This window comes from Ahaetulla prasina, chromosome 6 (assembly GCF_028640845.1).
Source record: "Ahaetulla prasina isolate Xishuangbanna chromosome 6, ASM2864084v1, whole genome shotgun sequence".
Lineage (NCBI taxonomy): Eukaryota > Metazoa > Chordata > Lepidosauria > Squamata > Colubridae > Ahaetulla > Ahaetulla prasina.
Genome location: NC_080544.1, coordinates 34,415,782 through 34,433,868, shown reverse-complemented (window position 1 = coordinate 34,433,868; position 18,087 = coordinate 34,415,782). Strand labels below are relative to the sequence as shown.

At 45.0% G+C, this 18,087-nt stretch overlaps 1 protein-coding gene across 1 annotated transcript; it reads left to right on the top strand.

Moving 5' to 3' along the window:
* Positions 1-1,130: 1,130 nt before the first annotated feature.
* LOC131200815 (cytochrome P450 26A1) lies at positions 1,131-17,857 on the top strand. The gene is made up of 7 exons (XM_058188079.1): positions 1,131-1,316; positions 1,426-1,650; positions 4,747-5,043; positions 5,933-6,082; positions 13,740-13,874; positions 14,965-15,117; positions 17,522-17,857. The coding sequence occupies exons 1-7, from the start codon at positions 1,131-1,133 to the stop codon at positions 17,855-17,857; spliced, it is 1,482 nt and encodes a 493-aa protein (XP_058044062.1).
* The last annotated feature ends 230 nt before the right edge of the window (positions 17,858-18,087 follow it).

Genomic DNA, 18,087 nt, shown 5'->3' with positions numbered 1-18,087 from the left:
GAAGCGGACAAATGTCGAAAAGGTTCTAAAGACCCTCCGTGGAACCCAGGAACTTACTTTCTACAAGGAGTAGGAAGGGGCTACCGCGCTTGAATGAAAGGCCAAAATCACTTGCATTTCATACATGACCGCCGTTGCAGGGATTTATTCTGAATAAATACGGTCCAGGATTGCGCTGAACAACCGAGCAACCAGATTCTTCCCCGAGTTTTTTCGGGACTCCGCTTTTAAGGCTGCGTAAACCGCTTACGCATTAACGCGGTTCACGCATCTCGCTTAAACTTAAATCTACCATAACTGGCCGAGTTTACACCCACGCTAAGCCCAGCCAAACCCTGCCATAGAAGAACGTGTGAACCCAGCCAGAATCCACGCTGCTTAGCTTTACCCTATTCTACTTGGATTGCCAGTCTCTCGTTTAGACGCCGTTCCTTTAGTTTGGTTTCTATTTTCAAGACACCGTCACAAATCAGAAAGAGGGTGGATTCCGGAATCTAAATACTGAGGACTGCACCGCGAGGCCGAACTGGCGGATCCTGGCAGCAAAACGGGCGAACGAACCGCCGCACCTGCTTCCCACGTAGTCCGGAGGCTCGAGAGAGAGAGAGATGCCCGATCTCTCCAGGGGTGAAGAGGACGGATTCCAGAACAGCCTACTTGGGATGGGAGCTGCAAAGCTCCTTTTAATTTTTCGGAAGAAGAATCCGCTCCCCACCCCAGGATCTCGATCCCAGGGCCTGGAGCTGATCGCCCGGAGCTTTGCCTGGCCCGAGTGACAGGAGACCTCGCCGGCTTCGGGCCGGCGGTTTGGTGAAGGGGCGGGGACGGGAAGGCGCAACACCCACCCACCCCCGACTCCAAAGGCTTGAAGCCAGGGCGGGGCGGGGTCGAGGAAACGATGGGGCGGAGCTTGCTGGCCACCAGCAGCAATTAAAGCTGAACTTTGGATGAACTAATTGATCGTCCGGACCAAGGTAAAGTGGGCAGCGACCTGGGGGCGACGATGGGTATAAAAGGGGTCCCCGTTGCGGGGTTTAGCCCTTGCGCTCCGTTGCTTGCCGAGAGGGAAAGCAAGTACCAGGTCCCGCTGCCTCTGCTCCATCCGTGGAAGCCAGGCGAACCGCTCAAGCATGGGCTTTTCCTTCCTGCTGGCCAGCGCCTTGGGCACCCTGGTGCCGCTCTTGCTCTGCCTGGCCTCCCTGAAACTTTGGCACTTCTATTGCCTGCGGGGCCGCGATCCCGCTTGCCCCTTGCCGCTGCCGCCGGGCACCATGGGGCTGCCTTTCCTGGGGGAAACTCTCCAGCTGGTGCTGCAGGTAAGGCGAGAAGGGCGGCGGGCACCGCGCCTTCTAGGTTGGGGAGTCCCGGGGACCCGATTCAAGCGTCCGGGCTCCACTCAACCGCTTGCCCCCTTTTCCTTCCCAGCGTCGGAAATTCCTGTCGATGAAGCGCCGGCAATACGGCCACGTCTACAAGACGCACCTCTTCGGGAAGCCGACGGTGCGGGTGATGGGGGTGGAGAACGTGCGGCACATCCTCTTGGGGGAGCACCGGCTGGTGGCTGTACACTGGCCGACTTCGGTGCGCATCATCCTGGGCTCCGGCTGCCTCTCCAACCTGCACGACGGTCAGCACAAGCATCGCAAAAAGGTAAGCGGGTTGGGAAAGGGGCTCCTTCCCTTTCGTGGCAAAGCAGCCCCCTGCTCCGGCCGGGGGTTTAGGACCTGGGAAAAGGAGATCGGTCTCTGGCTATCTTAAAGGCGGAGGAAGGTTTGTCGCGGGATCTGGATTCCTAATTTTTAGAGAGGAGATATAATTTGCGTGTGTGTGTGCATGCATGAATGTATGTATGTGTGGCGGGGCAACCTAAGGACCCGAGTCTTAGCTGAAAACCTTTACATGCATGCATGCATATGTGTATACATGTATGGATGCATGCATGTATGTATGTGTGGCGGGGCAATTTATGGATCCGAGTCTTAGCTGAAAACCCTGAAGTTTTAAGGAGACCGGCCAAGCCCCAGTTTTTAATCTGTGCGATATGTCTTCTATCTTGTAACTACTTTAGCCAAAAGAAGAAGAAAGCCCTCATATTCAGCGGACGGGCCCGCTTCGGAATGAACGGGCTGCAGGGCTCATTGTAAAAGGGAGAAGGGAAGAAGGGAAGGGAAAGCTCAGAGGAGGATCTTAAAACACATCTGGGGAAGGTCCTTCCCCATAAAACAGTCTCCCATAAAATGAATGGTGCCTTTGAGAACTCTTTTCCAGAAGCAAAGAGGGCAATCTAGAGGCCATAAAGAGGGGTTGGCGCTCCACCCTCCACACCTTAAAACTTATGATTAAACCCTTCCTCCCCTTTTCCAAAGTATTTCCTTTTCTTTCAAGTGGTTGGACGGTTGTGCCAAAAATGGGCGTACAGTCCAGGGATATTAAAAAGTGTAATCGCTTCTGTGCTCACTAGCAGTTAGTTGTAGAAGATTTGAAAAGAGGGAAGTTTTGTCCTGATCTGTATTTTAACACAATCCTGTATCTTGACCACACTGGCTCCTAGGTGTGTCAATTTTAATATAATTGTTTCTTGGCTCTTGTTTCCTTTTTAATCCAGTTCTAGTGATGAAATTTCATGTTTTTGAGACTTTGTCTTTGATGGTTGATAAATTCTCCCAGGCTGGTTCTGAGGACTTTTATTAATCAACTTAATTTAGTTGCATGAATATTGCATAAATACATCACGTAGAAGATATTGTTGTGATTACGGTTCTTGCTGGCTGGCAAAACCTTTTTTGGTGGAGGCCAGAAAGGAACAAAAGCCTTTCCCCCTTGCAGCCAGCTTCACATTAGAGTTTCAAGGTGGGTAGGATTTTGTTGTCTGCTATCTTAAGGGTAAGGTCAGCTGATCTTTGTGGGTGTGGTCAGAAGGGTTGGCAGTGATGATGAATTAAAAGTAGAATAAGGACCGGCAATGGGAAATAGTTTCTATGCTGGTTTTATCATGTCTCAGGAATGAATGGATAAAATGTTTTTTTTTGCACACACATCTCCTGGAAACTTGGTTTCCATAACGTCCTTGTTATATTACCTTCAAACTCATCCCCAACTCATATCTAAAGTCACTTCTTGCTGTTTGAATTTTAAAGTAGCTTTTTCCATCTTATCCCAAATGCAATTTTTTGTGATTTATTCTATCTGGCATTCTTTGCTGATCTGTTTGGTTGAGGGCAGTGGTGAAATCCAAATTTGTTTACTACTCGTTCTGTGGGCGTGGCTTGGTGAGTGTGGTGTGGCTTGGTGGGCATGGCAGGGGAAGGATATTGCAAAATCTCCATTCCCACCCCACTCTGAGGCCAGCCAGAGATGGTATTTGCCAGTTCTCCAAACTGCTCAAAATTTCCGCTACCAGTTCTCCAGAACCTGTCAGAACCTGCTGGATTTCACCCCTGGTTGAGGGTACTTACCAGTGCTTGGGTTCTATCTGGCTCTTATTGTTTGTTTTAGGCTGGTGTAGGTCAGCTTCCTCCTTCTGCCTACTGGACACTGTTCTCCATGTCCATTTTTGGCTTAAAAGTGCCCATCACTCAAAACAACCAACTTAAATGAACCCCATGCTACCATAGAGAGAATGGTTGGTAGGTTCTTTTCCCCATTGGTAGAGGAAACAGAAGAAATCCACCAATCCCTTTTCTTAAGTTGATCTGCTTGGTGAATGTTAGCAGGTATGTAAGGATAAGCACCATTTGCGAGTCTAATATCTCTGGCAGAACAGAGATTGGGAATTTTATATATATATGTGTGTGTGTGTGTGTGTGTGTGTTTGTGTGTATATAGGAGGAACGATTCAATTTATGTTGGATTTTTTTGTCCTGGCTCAAAGGAATAGAAGATTGAATTTCAGCTCAGTTTTGAGGAAGAGTCCTCAGCCATCCCAGAAACAGAGATAGAAAAATACAGGATTTATTCTATCTCCCACCTTCCAGAACCTAAGATCACTAAAGCAGTTCTGAGATAAGCAAATTCTGTATATTCAGAATTTGGATTCTCAGCTAGAAATGATTGAACTGAAGTGAGTTCCCTATAAAAAGCCAAATCCATGTTTTTGCTACTCTTAAGCTATGGGGTTCATTTAGAAAAATCGAATTATTTAATTCAAAACAAATCATTGCTCTTTGGGACATAAATTCCATTAAAAAGGACAATACCTCATTGCTTTTAGTTCCTGAAGTCTTCCTTAGACACCTAGTTTTATGCTGGGTGCATTGATTTGGAAAAAAGCCTACTTGAATTCAGCTGGATTTTCATTTCAGTATAAGAACTCTCATTGTTCAAGCCATTTGGATTCTGAAGGTGCTTTCAGCTGGTTTTTCCTCTAATCATATTGCAACTTTTATTGCCTCCCCATGAAACACTTATTTTGCTTAGAATAATCTATGGAGCATTCCAATGATTATAATGGTCCAGCTTTAGAAAATAAAAGCGAACCAAACACTATTCAGTAACAGAGGTGGAAGGAACCTTGGAGGTCATCTAGTCCAACCCCCTGCTCACACAGGACACTGGTACTAGGGATTGGAACCGCCGAACTGCCGACCTTTCTGATTTACAAGCTCAGTGTCTTAGCCACTGAGCCACCTAGTCAGCTCCATTCATCTGACGGAGACTTGGGGCAGATTTAATAATTCAGCCATAGCTTCCAAACTTTCACCAAACTAAGGTGATTAATAATAACATAACCTCCTTTTCCATTTTCAGGTTATCATGAAAGCTTTCTCCCGTGAAGCCTTGGAGCGTTATACCCCAGTCATCCAGGAGGAGGTGTGTGCTTGCTTGAAGCGATGGCTCTTGACTAGTTCTGCACGTGGCTCTTGCCTATTGGTCTACCCAGAAGTGAAGCGCCTCATGTTCCGCATTGCAATGCGCATTCTACTGGGATTCCAGCCCAACGAGGCAGGTTGCGAGAGTGAGCAGCAGCTGGTGGACACCTTTGAAGAGATGATCCGCAACCTTTTCTCCCTGCCAATTTATGTGCCTTTCAGTGGCTTATATAAGGTAAAGCTGTGAAGTCTGCCTCTATTTATAAATTTAGGCAATGAGATAGACCAGGGATCAGTAACCTGTGGCTCTAGAGCTGCATGTGGCTCTTTCACCCCTCTACAGCGGCTCCCTGTCACTCAATATGTGTCACAATCGCCAATGTGCGACACCCCCTGGCATGTGATTTATTGAGCTTTTCAGCCACCAGTAGGATTTACCACCAGTAAATCCAAGAAAAGAGAAGTTTCAGAAGAAAACAGAAAGTTTAATTCAACCACATATGCTAGTTTTGTGGCCGCTGAAGAAATAGTCAGGCATGGGAAGGGTTTTGTGGCTCCCGGTGTTTTCTTTTCTGTGGTAAACGGGTCCAAATGGCTCTTTGAGAGTTTAAGGTTGCAGACTTCTGGGGTAGACATACTGCAGGGCAGGCATGTCTACAGTACCCTCCGCAACTTGAAGACTTGTGGTCTTCAACTCCCAGAATTCCCCAGCCAGCTGGGAATTGAAGTTTCCTGAGTCTTAAACATTGCCAAGGCCCGACCTCAATGGTGGGTTTCAAAATTTTTTAATACCAGTTCTGTGGGTGTGGCTTGGTGGGTATGGCATGACCTGGGGGTGTGGCTTGGTGGGCGTGGCAGGGAAAGAGTACTGCAAAATCCCCATTTCCTCCTGATCAGCTGGGACTCAGGAGGCAGAGAATAGATGGGGACGGGGCCAGTCAGAATTTTTACTACTGGTTCTCCAAACTACTCAAAATTTCCGCTACCGGTTCTCCAGAACTGGTCAGAACCTGCTGAAACCCACCTCTGCTGGACACCCCTGCTTTAGGGTAAAAGTTGTGTTTCTCAGATCATAAAAAAAGTCCTATCTTAAAAGACTCAAACAATCCGTGCTCTATTCCCAGGGTTTGAAAGCACGGAATGTGATCCATGCCAAAATTGAGGAGATCATTCGAGTGAAATTGGCTGAGAAGGAGCCCTCCAATGGTTATAAAGATGTGTTGCAGCTGTTGATAGAGCACACCCAGAGCAGAGGGGAGCAGCTCAACATGCAGGTGAGTCTTTCAGCATCTATCTAGAAGTCTTCAAAGTCCAATTCTTTGAATAGAATAGAATAGAATAGAATAGAATAGAAGAGAAGAGAAGAGAAGAGAAGAGAAGCAACAAAGTTACAGTCATACAGTCATAAGTGGGAGAAGATGGGTGATGGGAACGATGAGAAGATTAATAGTGCAGACTTAGTAAATAGTTTAACAGTGTTGAGGGAATTATTTGTTTAGCAGAATGATGACTGTTCTGCTTTTTGGTCAAACAGGAAAAGCTGTTTGGCTGGCACTGAGCTGGGAGAAAAGGATGTTCTTTGTGAGTGTAGGATCCTCCTCCCAATTTTGTATGCAAGTCTTCAGGATATCTGCTAATTTTAAATCAGGTTGAAGGAGACTAGAGCTGTCATGGCTGCACAATGGAGCCAAAAGTAATGGAGAATAGCTTTCTCCAGACAGATACAGAAATTCAGTGGCAGGCTTGAGATTCAGAAAAGCTATATTTTATCATGGGAGGGAAAATTAATTAGAAGGATTACACTATTTCTCTTTTAGATCATCATGTAACATTTTCCTCTCTATTCCTGTACCTGTGAAAGTCATACTGCTGCCCTAGGTGCATCTGGCAATGCTAGGTTCCCATCAGCTGAGTGGATGTATAGATTTCCAGATGTCTAATCCTGAAGCAGATGTAGATGTTCACTTCAGTGAAATAACTCTTATCCTGACTAAAGTCCAGAAGAGGGAGTTGCCTGTCTTCGGACTTCTGATGGACTTTTTTTTTTTATTAAGTGCAATCCTAGAAATGTAAGTCTTTACTTCATGCCCAGGTTTTCAGCAGGCAGGCTCACTTCTTTTTTCTTCAACTTTGTGCTGATGTTCATTAGGTGAACATGTTGCACATTTTCTCAGAAATAAGCCTTGCATAACTGGCATTCTTTCTAATTTAGCATTTATAGGATATAGTGGTTCCCAGTCAGAAAAGGATTAGAATCCCAGAAATCAAACCTTTATTGCGTTCAATGGCTTGAATTTTAGTCAGTTTAAATTCATTAGAGCAGACGTGTCAAACACAAGGCCCATGGACCAGACCCAGCCTGGGATGGGGTTAGAGCTGGTCCATGGGGCTACCCAGGAGGCAGTGAGGGAGTGGGGCTGGTTTCCGGGGTGGCCCCATGGGCCAGATCTAAGGCTGACTATGTTCTGGCCTGAAGTTGTAGATCAGCGTGGGGCCACCATGAAGTTGCAGATCAGCATGGGGCCAGCAGCGCCTCTGGTCTATTTGTGGGCACAGCTGGCCCCATAGTCTGCGAGTGCTTCTCTTTCACTGGGACGGCCTCTCCCCCATCCCTGCATGGGAAAGCTATGGCCACTGGCAGTGCTGTCACCCTCTCCCCTTGTCCCTTTCTGGGCATGGAGAGAGGGAGGAAGGGAGGAAGGAAAAAAGGAGGGATATGGGATTGAGAAGGAGGGAGGCAGGGAAGGAAGGAGATGGGAATGAGGAGGGAGGAAGGAAGGAAGAAAGGAGGGAGATGGGAATGAGAAGGAGGGAGACAGGGAAGGAGGGAGGGAGAGAGAGGGAAGGAAGGAGATGGGAATTTGGAGGAAGGGAGGAAGAGAAAGAGAAAGAAAGAAAGAAAGAGATTGGAATGAGAGAGAGGGAGGGTCTGAGGGAAGTCCTGCCACTTGGCCACCAGCAGCCCTACTGCCCGTTTTTATTTTATTTATTTTATTTATTAGATTTTTATACCGCCCTTCTCCCGAAGGACTCAGGGCGGTGTACAGCCAGAAATAAAAACAGTAACAAATACAATTTAAAATAAACAGTTAAAAAACTTATTATAAAATTGGGCAAAAATTTAAAACATATTAAAAATTTAAAACCCATTAAAATACATCCAAAAAATTAAAATTTAGAATTTAAAATTTAAGCCAACCCCGCGCGAGTAAATAAATACGTCTTCAGCTCGCAGCTTGTTTGCCATCCCCTTGCCCCCTCCTGTCCTCTCCTAGTAGTCTCCCATCTTATCACTGAGGATGCTTTGCTTACGAAGTCGGGTCTCCTTGCAAGGAAGGGGAATGGGCCTCCCTCTGACCCACACACTTTGCCCTCCTGCATCCACCATGAGCAACATGGTGCAGCACCATGAGCAGCAGCAGCCTGGAGGAGGAGGTAAGCATGGCTGAGCACCCCCTCGGAAGCGGGGCTGGGCTGGGCTGGGCTGGGCATTTGCCCTCCACTGCCCACCACTCTAGGCAGCCTGTGCCATCATGCAGGGGTCCTCCGTGTGGCCTGAGAGGGCTTCTCAGGTGAACGAGGCTTTGGGGCTCTGGTCTCACTGTCCTCCACCAGAGGCCCCCGAATCCCCCCTCCCAGCCTTGCCTGGCCTCCCATAGGAGACGGAGGACAATGCTGCTGTGCATGGAAGTGCAGAAGGGAAAGTTTTCAGGAATCAGTTTCCACCGGGTCCAACCTCAGACATCACAGATCTCTAGAGAAGGGGAGGGGGTGGCAGGGGACCTATGTGAGGGAAGGCTCCCCCAACAAGCCAGCATACTTAACCCCACACAGTTGAAAACAAGGATTCCCTTTCGAGAAGGGCCAGCCTTCCTTGTGCAGGACCAGGGAGCACTGCTCCCCTCCTGCCTCCTCTTGCTCTCCAGAGATCTGTCAAGGCAGAAGTTGGACTTGGAGGAAACTGCTTCCTGCAAATTTTCTCCTTCGTGCTTCCACACCAGCAGCGTCGTCCTCCGCCTCCTGCTTTGCTGAGAGGGGGCTCCAGACAAGGAAACGCCAACGTCTGCGATTGGGAGAAGAAAGTCTCCTTTAGCATGCTCTGCACAAGTGCGCGTGCACACACCCACACCCACACCCACACACACCATTCCAAGTTTGGAGACTTATCCATAACTGAGCTTGCAAACTGCCAGTCATGCCTGGGCTTGGGAGAAAGTCCTCTCCTTTCTCTATGGATAATAGTTCCCAAACTTAGAATGCTCTGTGTGTGTGTGTGTGTGTGTGTGTGTGTGTGTGTGTGTGTGCGTGCGCGCATGTGCATGCACATGCTTGGCTGCCAGTAGTTGGGGAGGCGAGGAACTTGTGGGGCACCAAATTGTCCCCGTGTCGAGTTAGCTGGTGAGTGTTGTGTCTTGCCCGCTCTCACAGCAGCCGGGGCCTTCTTATCTGCTCCCGAACACGGAGGAATGTATGCCTCCCGGCCCCAGTCCTGGCTCCATGCCCAGACAAGCTGAAGAGGAGGGGGCACCTCCCGGTCCCAGCCCTGGCTCCATGCCCAAGCAGGCTGCAGAGGAGGGAGCACCCCCCGGCCCCAGCCCTGGCTCCATGCCCAGGCAAATGGATCAGCTAGACCCCTCCCCCTCCTCCACAGCATGTGAGCCTGAGGAAAGTTTATTTCCAACAGCTGCTGATTGGAGTGACCCTCGCATCAGAAGACTGGATAGGCGGAGGCAACAGAAGGAAGGGAGGGGCAGGCCTTAATGAGTGCTGAGTCATGGAGCCACACCCCATGGCCTATATAAAGGATCTGCTTTCTGGCAGTCTCTGAGTCAGGCAAAGTCGAACTTATCTTGCTGAAGTCACTTTCTGGTCTCCTGCCTGCTCTGAGGACTTTGCTAGGACTTTGGGCAGAGCTGCAGAGGCAAGCCTGATTCGGATTTCCCTGACCCGGCCGTCAGCTGAGGAGTGGGACACGACAGTGAGACTTGTTCCATCTGGACCCAGCCATCCTGAATCAGCTGCACCCAGTGACTGTTGAGCCAGCCACATCTACCAGCCATGCCCACCCAGCTGCGCCCACCTAGTTGCAGTGACCCGGCTGTGACCACTCAGCCATGCTCACCTGGCCACTGTGAGTCGTCATAGTCTTATATACAACTGGCCCTTTGAGGACAACCGTAATGCTGATGCGGCCCTCAATGAAATTGAATCTGACACCCCTGGCCTAGAGCTTTAAGGGTGGGTGGAAAATGAGTGAATAGTAACCAAGCCCATTTTAACTTATTATTTGAACACAGATGTATGGTTGGGTTTGATTCAGTGACCGTGAACCCAGCTTAATTAAATAGTCCATGGGTCAATTAACCAGGGAAAGTCCATGGTCACGAAATGTTTGCAATTATACTAAAACACATTTCCATACACATGCAGGATTTGGAAGATGTAATTAGCATTCAATATGAGCAGTTAAGGAATACTGATTGAGCATTTGGTTATGTCAGGTTCACTGATGAGAACCTCTTGGGAGAAATATGCAGAGAGGGGAGCAGGCTGGAGACAAACTTCAGTTCCCTAGGGATATCTACTTCTAAACTTCACTGAACAAATATATGTATGTATAAACTGTCCCAATTAAGAGCTGGCGTAGGAGCTCAGGAAGCCAAACAGACCCTTCAGGCAAAGGAATTACTTGGACAATATATTAAAAAGAAAACTATTTTTGCAAGCCCTTCGTTTCCATCAAGGACCATATAATCTACCTCATTGTTGACCCTCCTTATCCCATCACTGCCTCCCAATATTCCTTCCCTAGTATCTTTAATGGAATTGCCATTCAATTGTACGCCATTACATTTACATTTTCCTTGAGTTCCTTTGCTGCTCTAGCAAACAGATCTGTGGCCTTTCTACATTCAAAATATACCTTGTATCCAAACATCTTCACTATTGGCCAATTTTTCTTTGGCTGTTTTCTCCCCGCCTTCTAATCTCTACTATCTTCTCTTCCCTTTTTACAGTTCTGCTCTTAGCCTTTACATATTGCAACCATGACTCTATGAACCTGCCTTCTGCATTCAGCTGAAGGCCAAGCGAGATGTGAAGCCAGATTAAGGCCATCGTATCCGGGAGGAAAAAAAATCCTCAATGGAATTCTCTCTCCCATTCCCCCACTGCTATTCACAACGAAGATTTCTAAGTAAGGTCAGGATTGGCCCAAGAGGTTTTATTGCCTTAGATAAAGGGTAAGACAGCATTCAATTCTTCAGCTTGACTTAGTTTTCCACCATACTTGAGGGCAGTGGTGAAATCAAAATTTTTTTACTACCAGTTCTGTGGGCTTGGTGTGGCTTGGTGGGCATGGCAGGGGAAGGATATTGCAAAATCTCCATTCCCACCCCACTCTGGGGCCAACCAGAGGTGGCATTTGCCGGTTTTCCAAACTATTCAAAATTTCTTCTACCGGTTCTCCAGAATCTGCTGGATTTCACCCCTGCTTGAGGGCAGAAAGATATGTTAGAGCAAAGTAATCCTTTAGGTGTGTTAGATGCAATTCATTTAAGTGGTGAACTTGTCCCTGGCAATTTTCTCATTATCAAATCCAAAGGATAGTTTCCCCCCTTCCTGCTTTTATTCTTCGTCTCCATGGAGAACAATGGAGCCATAGAGAACAATGTTTGTCTGTCTGTGTGTGTGTATATGTGTGCATGTGTGCATGTGCATCCTGTTGTTCAAATTGATTATTATGGCATAATTTGTGCACTTATTTGGCTGCAGTATGCTGTGTGTAGGAAATCCAGACTGATACTTGTTGTTGTTGTTAGTTGCAAAGTCGTGTCCGACCCATCGCGACCCCATGGACAACATTCCTCCAGGCCTTCCTGTCTTCTACCATCCTCTGGAGTCCATTTAAATTCATGCCTACTGCTTCAGTGACTCCATCCAGCCACCTCGTTCTCTGTCGTCCCCTTCTTCTTTTGCCCTCAATCTTTCCCAGCATTAGGTTCTTCTCCAGTGAGTCCTTCCTTCTCATTAGGTGGCCAAAGTATTTGAGTTTCATCTTCAGGATCTGGCCTTCTAAAGAGCAGTCAGGGTTGATCTCCTCTAGAACTGACTTGTTTGTTCGCCTTGCAGTCCAAGGGCAGGATACTAGCAGTTTTTAGACGTAATTGGTTCATTTGTGTCACAGAAAGAACCAACCAAAATGAAACTTTAATGGAATGCAGGCTATTAGCCTTAAAACTTTTCTGTGGGATTTGTTATCTCTCCACCAATCTCTAAACTATGTTCTCTTTAAGAGAGCCCAAGGTTTAGGTAATAATTAGGCACATCTATCTCTCCATGGAAGGGGCATGGTGGCTCAGTGGCTAAGACACTGAGCTTGTTGATCGAAAGGTTAGCAGTTCAGTGGTTTGTGTTGCATCCCTAGTGCCGCGTAACGGGGTGAAGCTCCCGTTACTTGTCTCAGCTTCTGCCAGCCTAGCAGTTTGAAAGCATGTAAAAAAAATAGGGACCACCTTTGGTGGGAAGGTAACAGCATTCCGTGCACCTTTGGTGTTTAGTCATGCCAGCCACATGACCACGGAGACGTCTTCGGACAGCGCTGGCTCTTCAGCTTTGAAACGGAGACATGATCAGAATTTGGATGCTTGGCAATTAGTTCCTATTTATGACGGTTGCTGTGTCCTGGAGGTCGCGTGATCATCTTTTGTAAAGCAAAGTCAATGGGGAAGCCAGATTCTTAACAACTGCAATGATTCAATTAGCAACTTTTGCATAGAAAAATTGTGCAATGCGGCAAAACTCACTTAACAAGTTTCTCACTTAGCAACATAAATTTTATGCTCAGTTGCGGTCTTAAGTCGAGGACTAGCTGTATAATGGAGAGAAATTTGGTTGAAAAATTCTGCGGCTGATGGATGGACAATATGTGGCTGGTTGAGAATAAGAGGAAGGTACCTGCATCAGCCATGAAAGGCTTTTAGAGAAGGGGGAAGCCGTGGGAAGGAAGTTTATGGAAGCTCCTGGATGGAAAGGAGGAATGCATGATACCTATCTAAAGAAAAGGACCACCAGCAGGGGTGAAATGCTTCCGGATCAGACCAGATTGTGCGATCCGGTCCAATCATGGCTGGTAGTTCAGTGATCCGGGAGTGATGGTGGAGCAAAGCTCCACCCACCTGCCTGGGTGTCATTACTTCCTGCTTTTAAAAGGTTAAAAAAAAGGCTTTGACGATCGTGCGCCACAGCTGTGATTGTCAGAGCCTTTTTTTACCTTTTAAAAGCATTTTTTACAACCTATTGCCCGAATAGGTTATAAAAAATGCTTTTAAAAGGTAAAAAAAGGCTCCGAGGATCATAGCTGTGGTGCGCAATCATTGGATCCTTTTTTTATATGGGGGTGTATGGGGAAGTCCGTTTTTGCTCCCAGCAGGCTTCCCTGAAGCCTGCTAGACAAAAAACTGTGTGTGTGTGGGGGGGGGGTTTGTTTGAGAGGGAGAGAGAGAGAGAGAGAAAGAGGAGGGAGGCAGGGAAGGAAGGAAGGAAGGAAGGAGTACGAACCTGGCACTAGAGGCAGCTTCAGAGGATAATCCAGGGCTGGAAAGGATCTGGAGGTCATTTAGTCCATCCCTGCTCCAGCAGGACATTGTTAGTGAGTTTCTGTCTTTTGATCCCCCAGTCACATGGTTACATAGCCACGGCCACACAGTCACACGACCCCCCACCACCAAGCCACGCCCACAGAACCAGTAGCAAAAAAATTAGATTTCACCCCTGACCACCAGCAATATGACTCTTCCAGCCAAGCAGTACTTTTGCATGCAGACTTTGGGGTATGGCTCTCAATATCTGCATGCAGAAGAATTTGACGTGGAAAATATCTTGTCATGCAAAATACAACCTGATCACTCTCTTTGTTTCCTTTCTCTAAAGGAGCTAAAGGAATCGGCAACCGAACTTCTCTTTGGCGGACACGAGACCACAGCTAGTGCAGCAACATCCTTGCTTACCTACCTCAGCCTTCACCCTAAAGTGCTACAAAAAGTGAGAAAGGAATTACAAGAGAAGGTGGGTTTTGCTTTCAAGGTCTAGGCAAGACGCTTGGACAGGGCACGAAGAAAAATGACCTGGTCCAAAAAACACAGGTCCAGGTAGTGGGTAGCTGTAGCCTTTTAATTGATTTTAATCATAGATTGAATCGGTCGAGATATTGTTATTTATCAAAGATGATGGCTTTTGACTAACTGTGACTGAGGGTCACAGTTAGATCTTTAGAGGGTTGCAAATTGATTATGATCATGGGGCATGCAATGTTGGGAGTTCTTTGTGCTTTTAAAAAAATATAACCTGCCCATATTTAGGGCTTACAATTACAGTTCTCATTTGGTTCCAGCTGCAAAAATGGTAAGACAATACATTTATTCATCTGTGCAGGACTGGACTAGATTTTAAATTTATAGGGGTTTTAATTAGTTTTAATATTTATATTATTTTTAAGAACCTGGCTTTAGAATAAGTTTTTTAATGGTTATTTTAATCTGTACATAAATGTTTTTATTTGCCTGTGAACTGCCCTGAGTCCTTCGGGAGATAGGGCGGTATACAAATACGAATAATAAATAAATAAATAAATAATACAAAGTCCGTTTTTATTAAAATAATCAGTGAGGACCTTGTAGTTGACAGAAAGTCCTCAGTGCTGCACGGATTGTATCTTTGTGTGTACAAATATATTCAATTATTTTTTTGAATAAATCTTATATTGGATGGCTTAATTCAGTGATGTAACTATAAACAATGCAGTAACCTATGCAATTTGCATGGAGTATTTTGCTCTGTTTTCAAATTATGCAAAACAGTATTTAGCCTCTTGGATGTACATCCATTTTATGGCTTTGCAGTATTCCAGGAAACCCTACCACATGAGCAAAAAACTTTTGAATTCCTGGGAAAAATGCAACGTAGCAGGAAGGCTGAAGAAAAGAAAAGAAAAGTAAATTAAACTAGATTTGTGCTCAGAAAATACTGGTGATGTTTTGATTTAGTCTGCAAGGGTTTCTACCTCCATGAATAACCTGTTTGAGAGCTGCTGCATATTTTTGTAATTTCTATTAGTCAAATAAGTCTCCGCTTTACATGACATATCCTCTGCTTCTAGGGGTTATTGGGCAATTGCAGTCAAGAGAAGCTTTTGGGAATGGAAGTCCTGGAGCAGTTGAAATACACTGGCTGTGTTGTCAAAGAGACTATCCGACTCAGCCCACCAGTTCCAGGAGGGTTCAGGGTGGCCCTCAAAACCTTTGAACTCAATGTAAGTAAGAGATCATGAAGTTCGTGACTTCTTAAATGCATCTCCTGGGTAAGGCTGGTGATTTAGAAGACTTTTTAATTTTCAAAATACATTTTAATACTTCTCTGTCTGAACATTTTACGTATGGAATAGCTTGTTTTGACTGATCCATGGCCTGAGATGCCGTTTGAGATGGTTCAGTTCATGCATGGAATGAAATGGTCTATGAATGGATTTGCTCTGCAAAGAAGCAGGAAAAGTGGGAATAAGCCATTAATAACAATGGCTTAGGTGAGGAAAGACACTGGGAAAATTTAGGGCTTCAATCTAATGAAAGGAGAGAAGGAAATGCACAGTATTCTGGCCATATACAGTACTTGGCTTTCAGGATTGGTTTTGCCTCAACAATCTGAATTGGATTTATGTTTCAGTTGTGCTGAATTACAGCTGATCTGAAATGGTTCAGCCAAATTTCCAGGACACAAAATTAAAACACGTTGTCTGTTTTGTGCACACTTGTAGTATTTAGGCTCATAACTAAGAATGGTATTAACGAAGCTGACTATATCATTATCAAAGGACAAGAGGAGGTATTAAATCCATTGAGTAATAAATGCCCCTTGCCACTATAATAATAAAAAATGTTCAGATTTGTCCTTCCTCCTACAGAGTTCATTGTGCAACGGAGTGGGGCATCTGTTGAAAACTAATTTCCTATTCTGGTGGCAAGTGTCATTTTTGGCAGAGAGATTGTGGTTGGGGTATTATCATGGCTTGTGATACTTCTGGAATTAAACAAAGGGACAATTAATAGAGTACTACGGGAAATATTTCTTGGGGATTTCAAAAATCTACTTCATAAATGGAAAGCAATACAAATATTCAGGAAAACCATATTGTGTTGTAATGAGCACACATAAACACAGACACACACATTAAGTAGGCATTAGAATACTTTTTTATTCTTTAAACTTGCTTCTCCACTGGTTTGATAACTCATGGGGTTTCATAATTTGTTGTGTTTGAATAAATTTCTGCATGGGCAATCCATTGCCACTGAAGAAGAATAGAGAAATAGGTGGCTTAATGGGGTCATTATGTATAATTACACATATATACATACACAGAGATATGTGCATGTTGGATAGGGTATCACCTCTTTCCGAGCCAGGAATTCATCTCTGAGCAGAAGATTACTTGCACAATTACTGCTGTTACCTTATGCCTCCCACCGACCTGTACGCTCTCACAGAGAGGGTCTTCTCAGGGTGCCGTCCGCCAAGCAATGTCGGCTGGCGGCCCCCAGGGGAAGGGCCTTCTCTGTTGGAGCACCTACCCTCTGGAACGAACTTCCCCCCGGTTTGCGCCAACTACCTGACCTTCGGACCTTTTGCCGTGAATTGAAAACTTATTTATTTATCCAAGTGGGACTGGCTTGATTTTTAAATTTTCAAATTTTGAATTTTTAGTAATTTTATATGGGATATTTTAGTCTGGGTCAATTTGACGGTTTTAATTTGGCCATTATTGAATATGTATTTTAATTGATATTTTAATTTTGTATATTTAATTGTTTTAATCTTGGCTGTACACCGCCCTGAGTCCTTCAGGAGAAGGGCGGTATAAAAATTTAAATAATAAATAATTTAAATAATAAATAAATAATAAATAATATACTTGTACTTGGTAGGTCCCAAATGCTTGTTGTATGTGCTTAGGAAGTAATACTTGAAATTATGTCTCTCAACAAGTAATCAATTCTGAAGAATAACCACACAAAGAAGCTTGGTTCTATGCATGGGTCATTCTTAGTGGGTTAGAGTATAGCCTGGAGATTTAGATCTATATGAGAACAAGTGGCTGATGTCTCTAGTATTCCATTAAGATGGAATGTCTTCTCCAATGCCTCTGTGGTAAAGTACATTTGTTCAAAATGGCCATCTTTCTATGTGACTCTAGTAATTGCAGCCATCTCAACCTAATGCCCTCTTGCTATGTTGAAATTGCAGTTTCTGGAATTTCCTCAGTCAACATGGCCTTCAGCCAAGCTGCAGAAGGCTGTTGTACACCATACTTGCTCATAGTAATCATTGAACGTCAGTCTTTGCCCCAGTGACCTTCCCTCCGTAAGTTCAGGGGTCAGTAACTAGAGTAAACTTCGAGCTTTGCAAAAGTATCAGGTGTTGGGGAAAGAAAAAGTTCAGAATTACCTGAGCTGCAATATTTAGGTAACTAGTTAGACGGAATTGCCTTCTCCTTCGAGGTAAATCATCTTTATAATGGTATTTTTAACTACTTGTTGTTCAATTATGTATACGCTCTTAGGAAGCAGGGCGAGACAGGACATTTAGTAAAAAGTGGTTGGTTCTACAAAGCAAATGCCTATAAACGCTGGTTTGCATCATTATTTGTCTGGTTCTTATAGGGATATCAGATTCCAAAAGGCTGGAATGTCATATACAGCATCAGTGACACTCACAGCGTTGCAGAAGTTTTCACCAACAAGGAAGAATTCAACCCTGACCGTTTCATGGCTCCTTTCCCAGAAGATGCGTCACGATTTAGTTTCATTCCTTTCGGAGGAGGCTTAAGAAGCTGTGTGGGCAAAGAGTTTGCCAAACTTCTTCTCAAAATCTTCACAGTAGAGCTGGCCCGGAACTGTGATTGGCAGCTTTTAAATGGACCTCCAATAATGAAGACCGGCCCAACTGTTTATCCAGCGGACAATCTCCCTACAAAATTTACCACTTTCAAAGGTTGAGACGAAGGAATTCCATTTAAAGCTTGCACAGTGGCTTTCTATAATGTCTTACGTTCAATCTTGTACAATTAACTTTATATAAAGTTGTAATAGTTATTTATAAAGTGTTCTTTTAAAAATGTTTCTTATATTAAACTTAGGTTTTGTTTTTTTTAAAGCAAGCGTTATACTTGCGGATCCTTGGGGTTCATAACTGGATAATTTTATTTCTATAAAAATAAAAGTTTTAT

Bases quoted from the DNA above. Each gene is read 5' to 3' on its own strand.
- LOC131200815 (XM_058188079.1), top strand. From the start codon at position 1,131: ATGGGCTTTTCCTTCCTGCTGGCCAGCGCCTTGGGCACCCTGGTGCCG. The intron at 1,317-1,425 runs GTAAGGCGAGAA...TTTCCTTCCCAG, and splicing joins CTCTCCAGCTGGTGCTGCAG to CGTCGGAAATTCCTGTCGAT. The intron at 5,044-5,932 runs GTAAAGCTGTGA...CTCTATTCCCAG, and splicing joins CTTTCAGTGGCTTATATAAG to GGTTTGAAAGCACGGAATGT.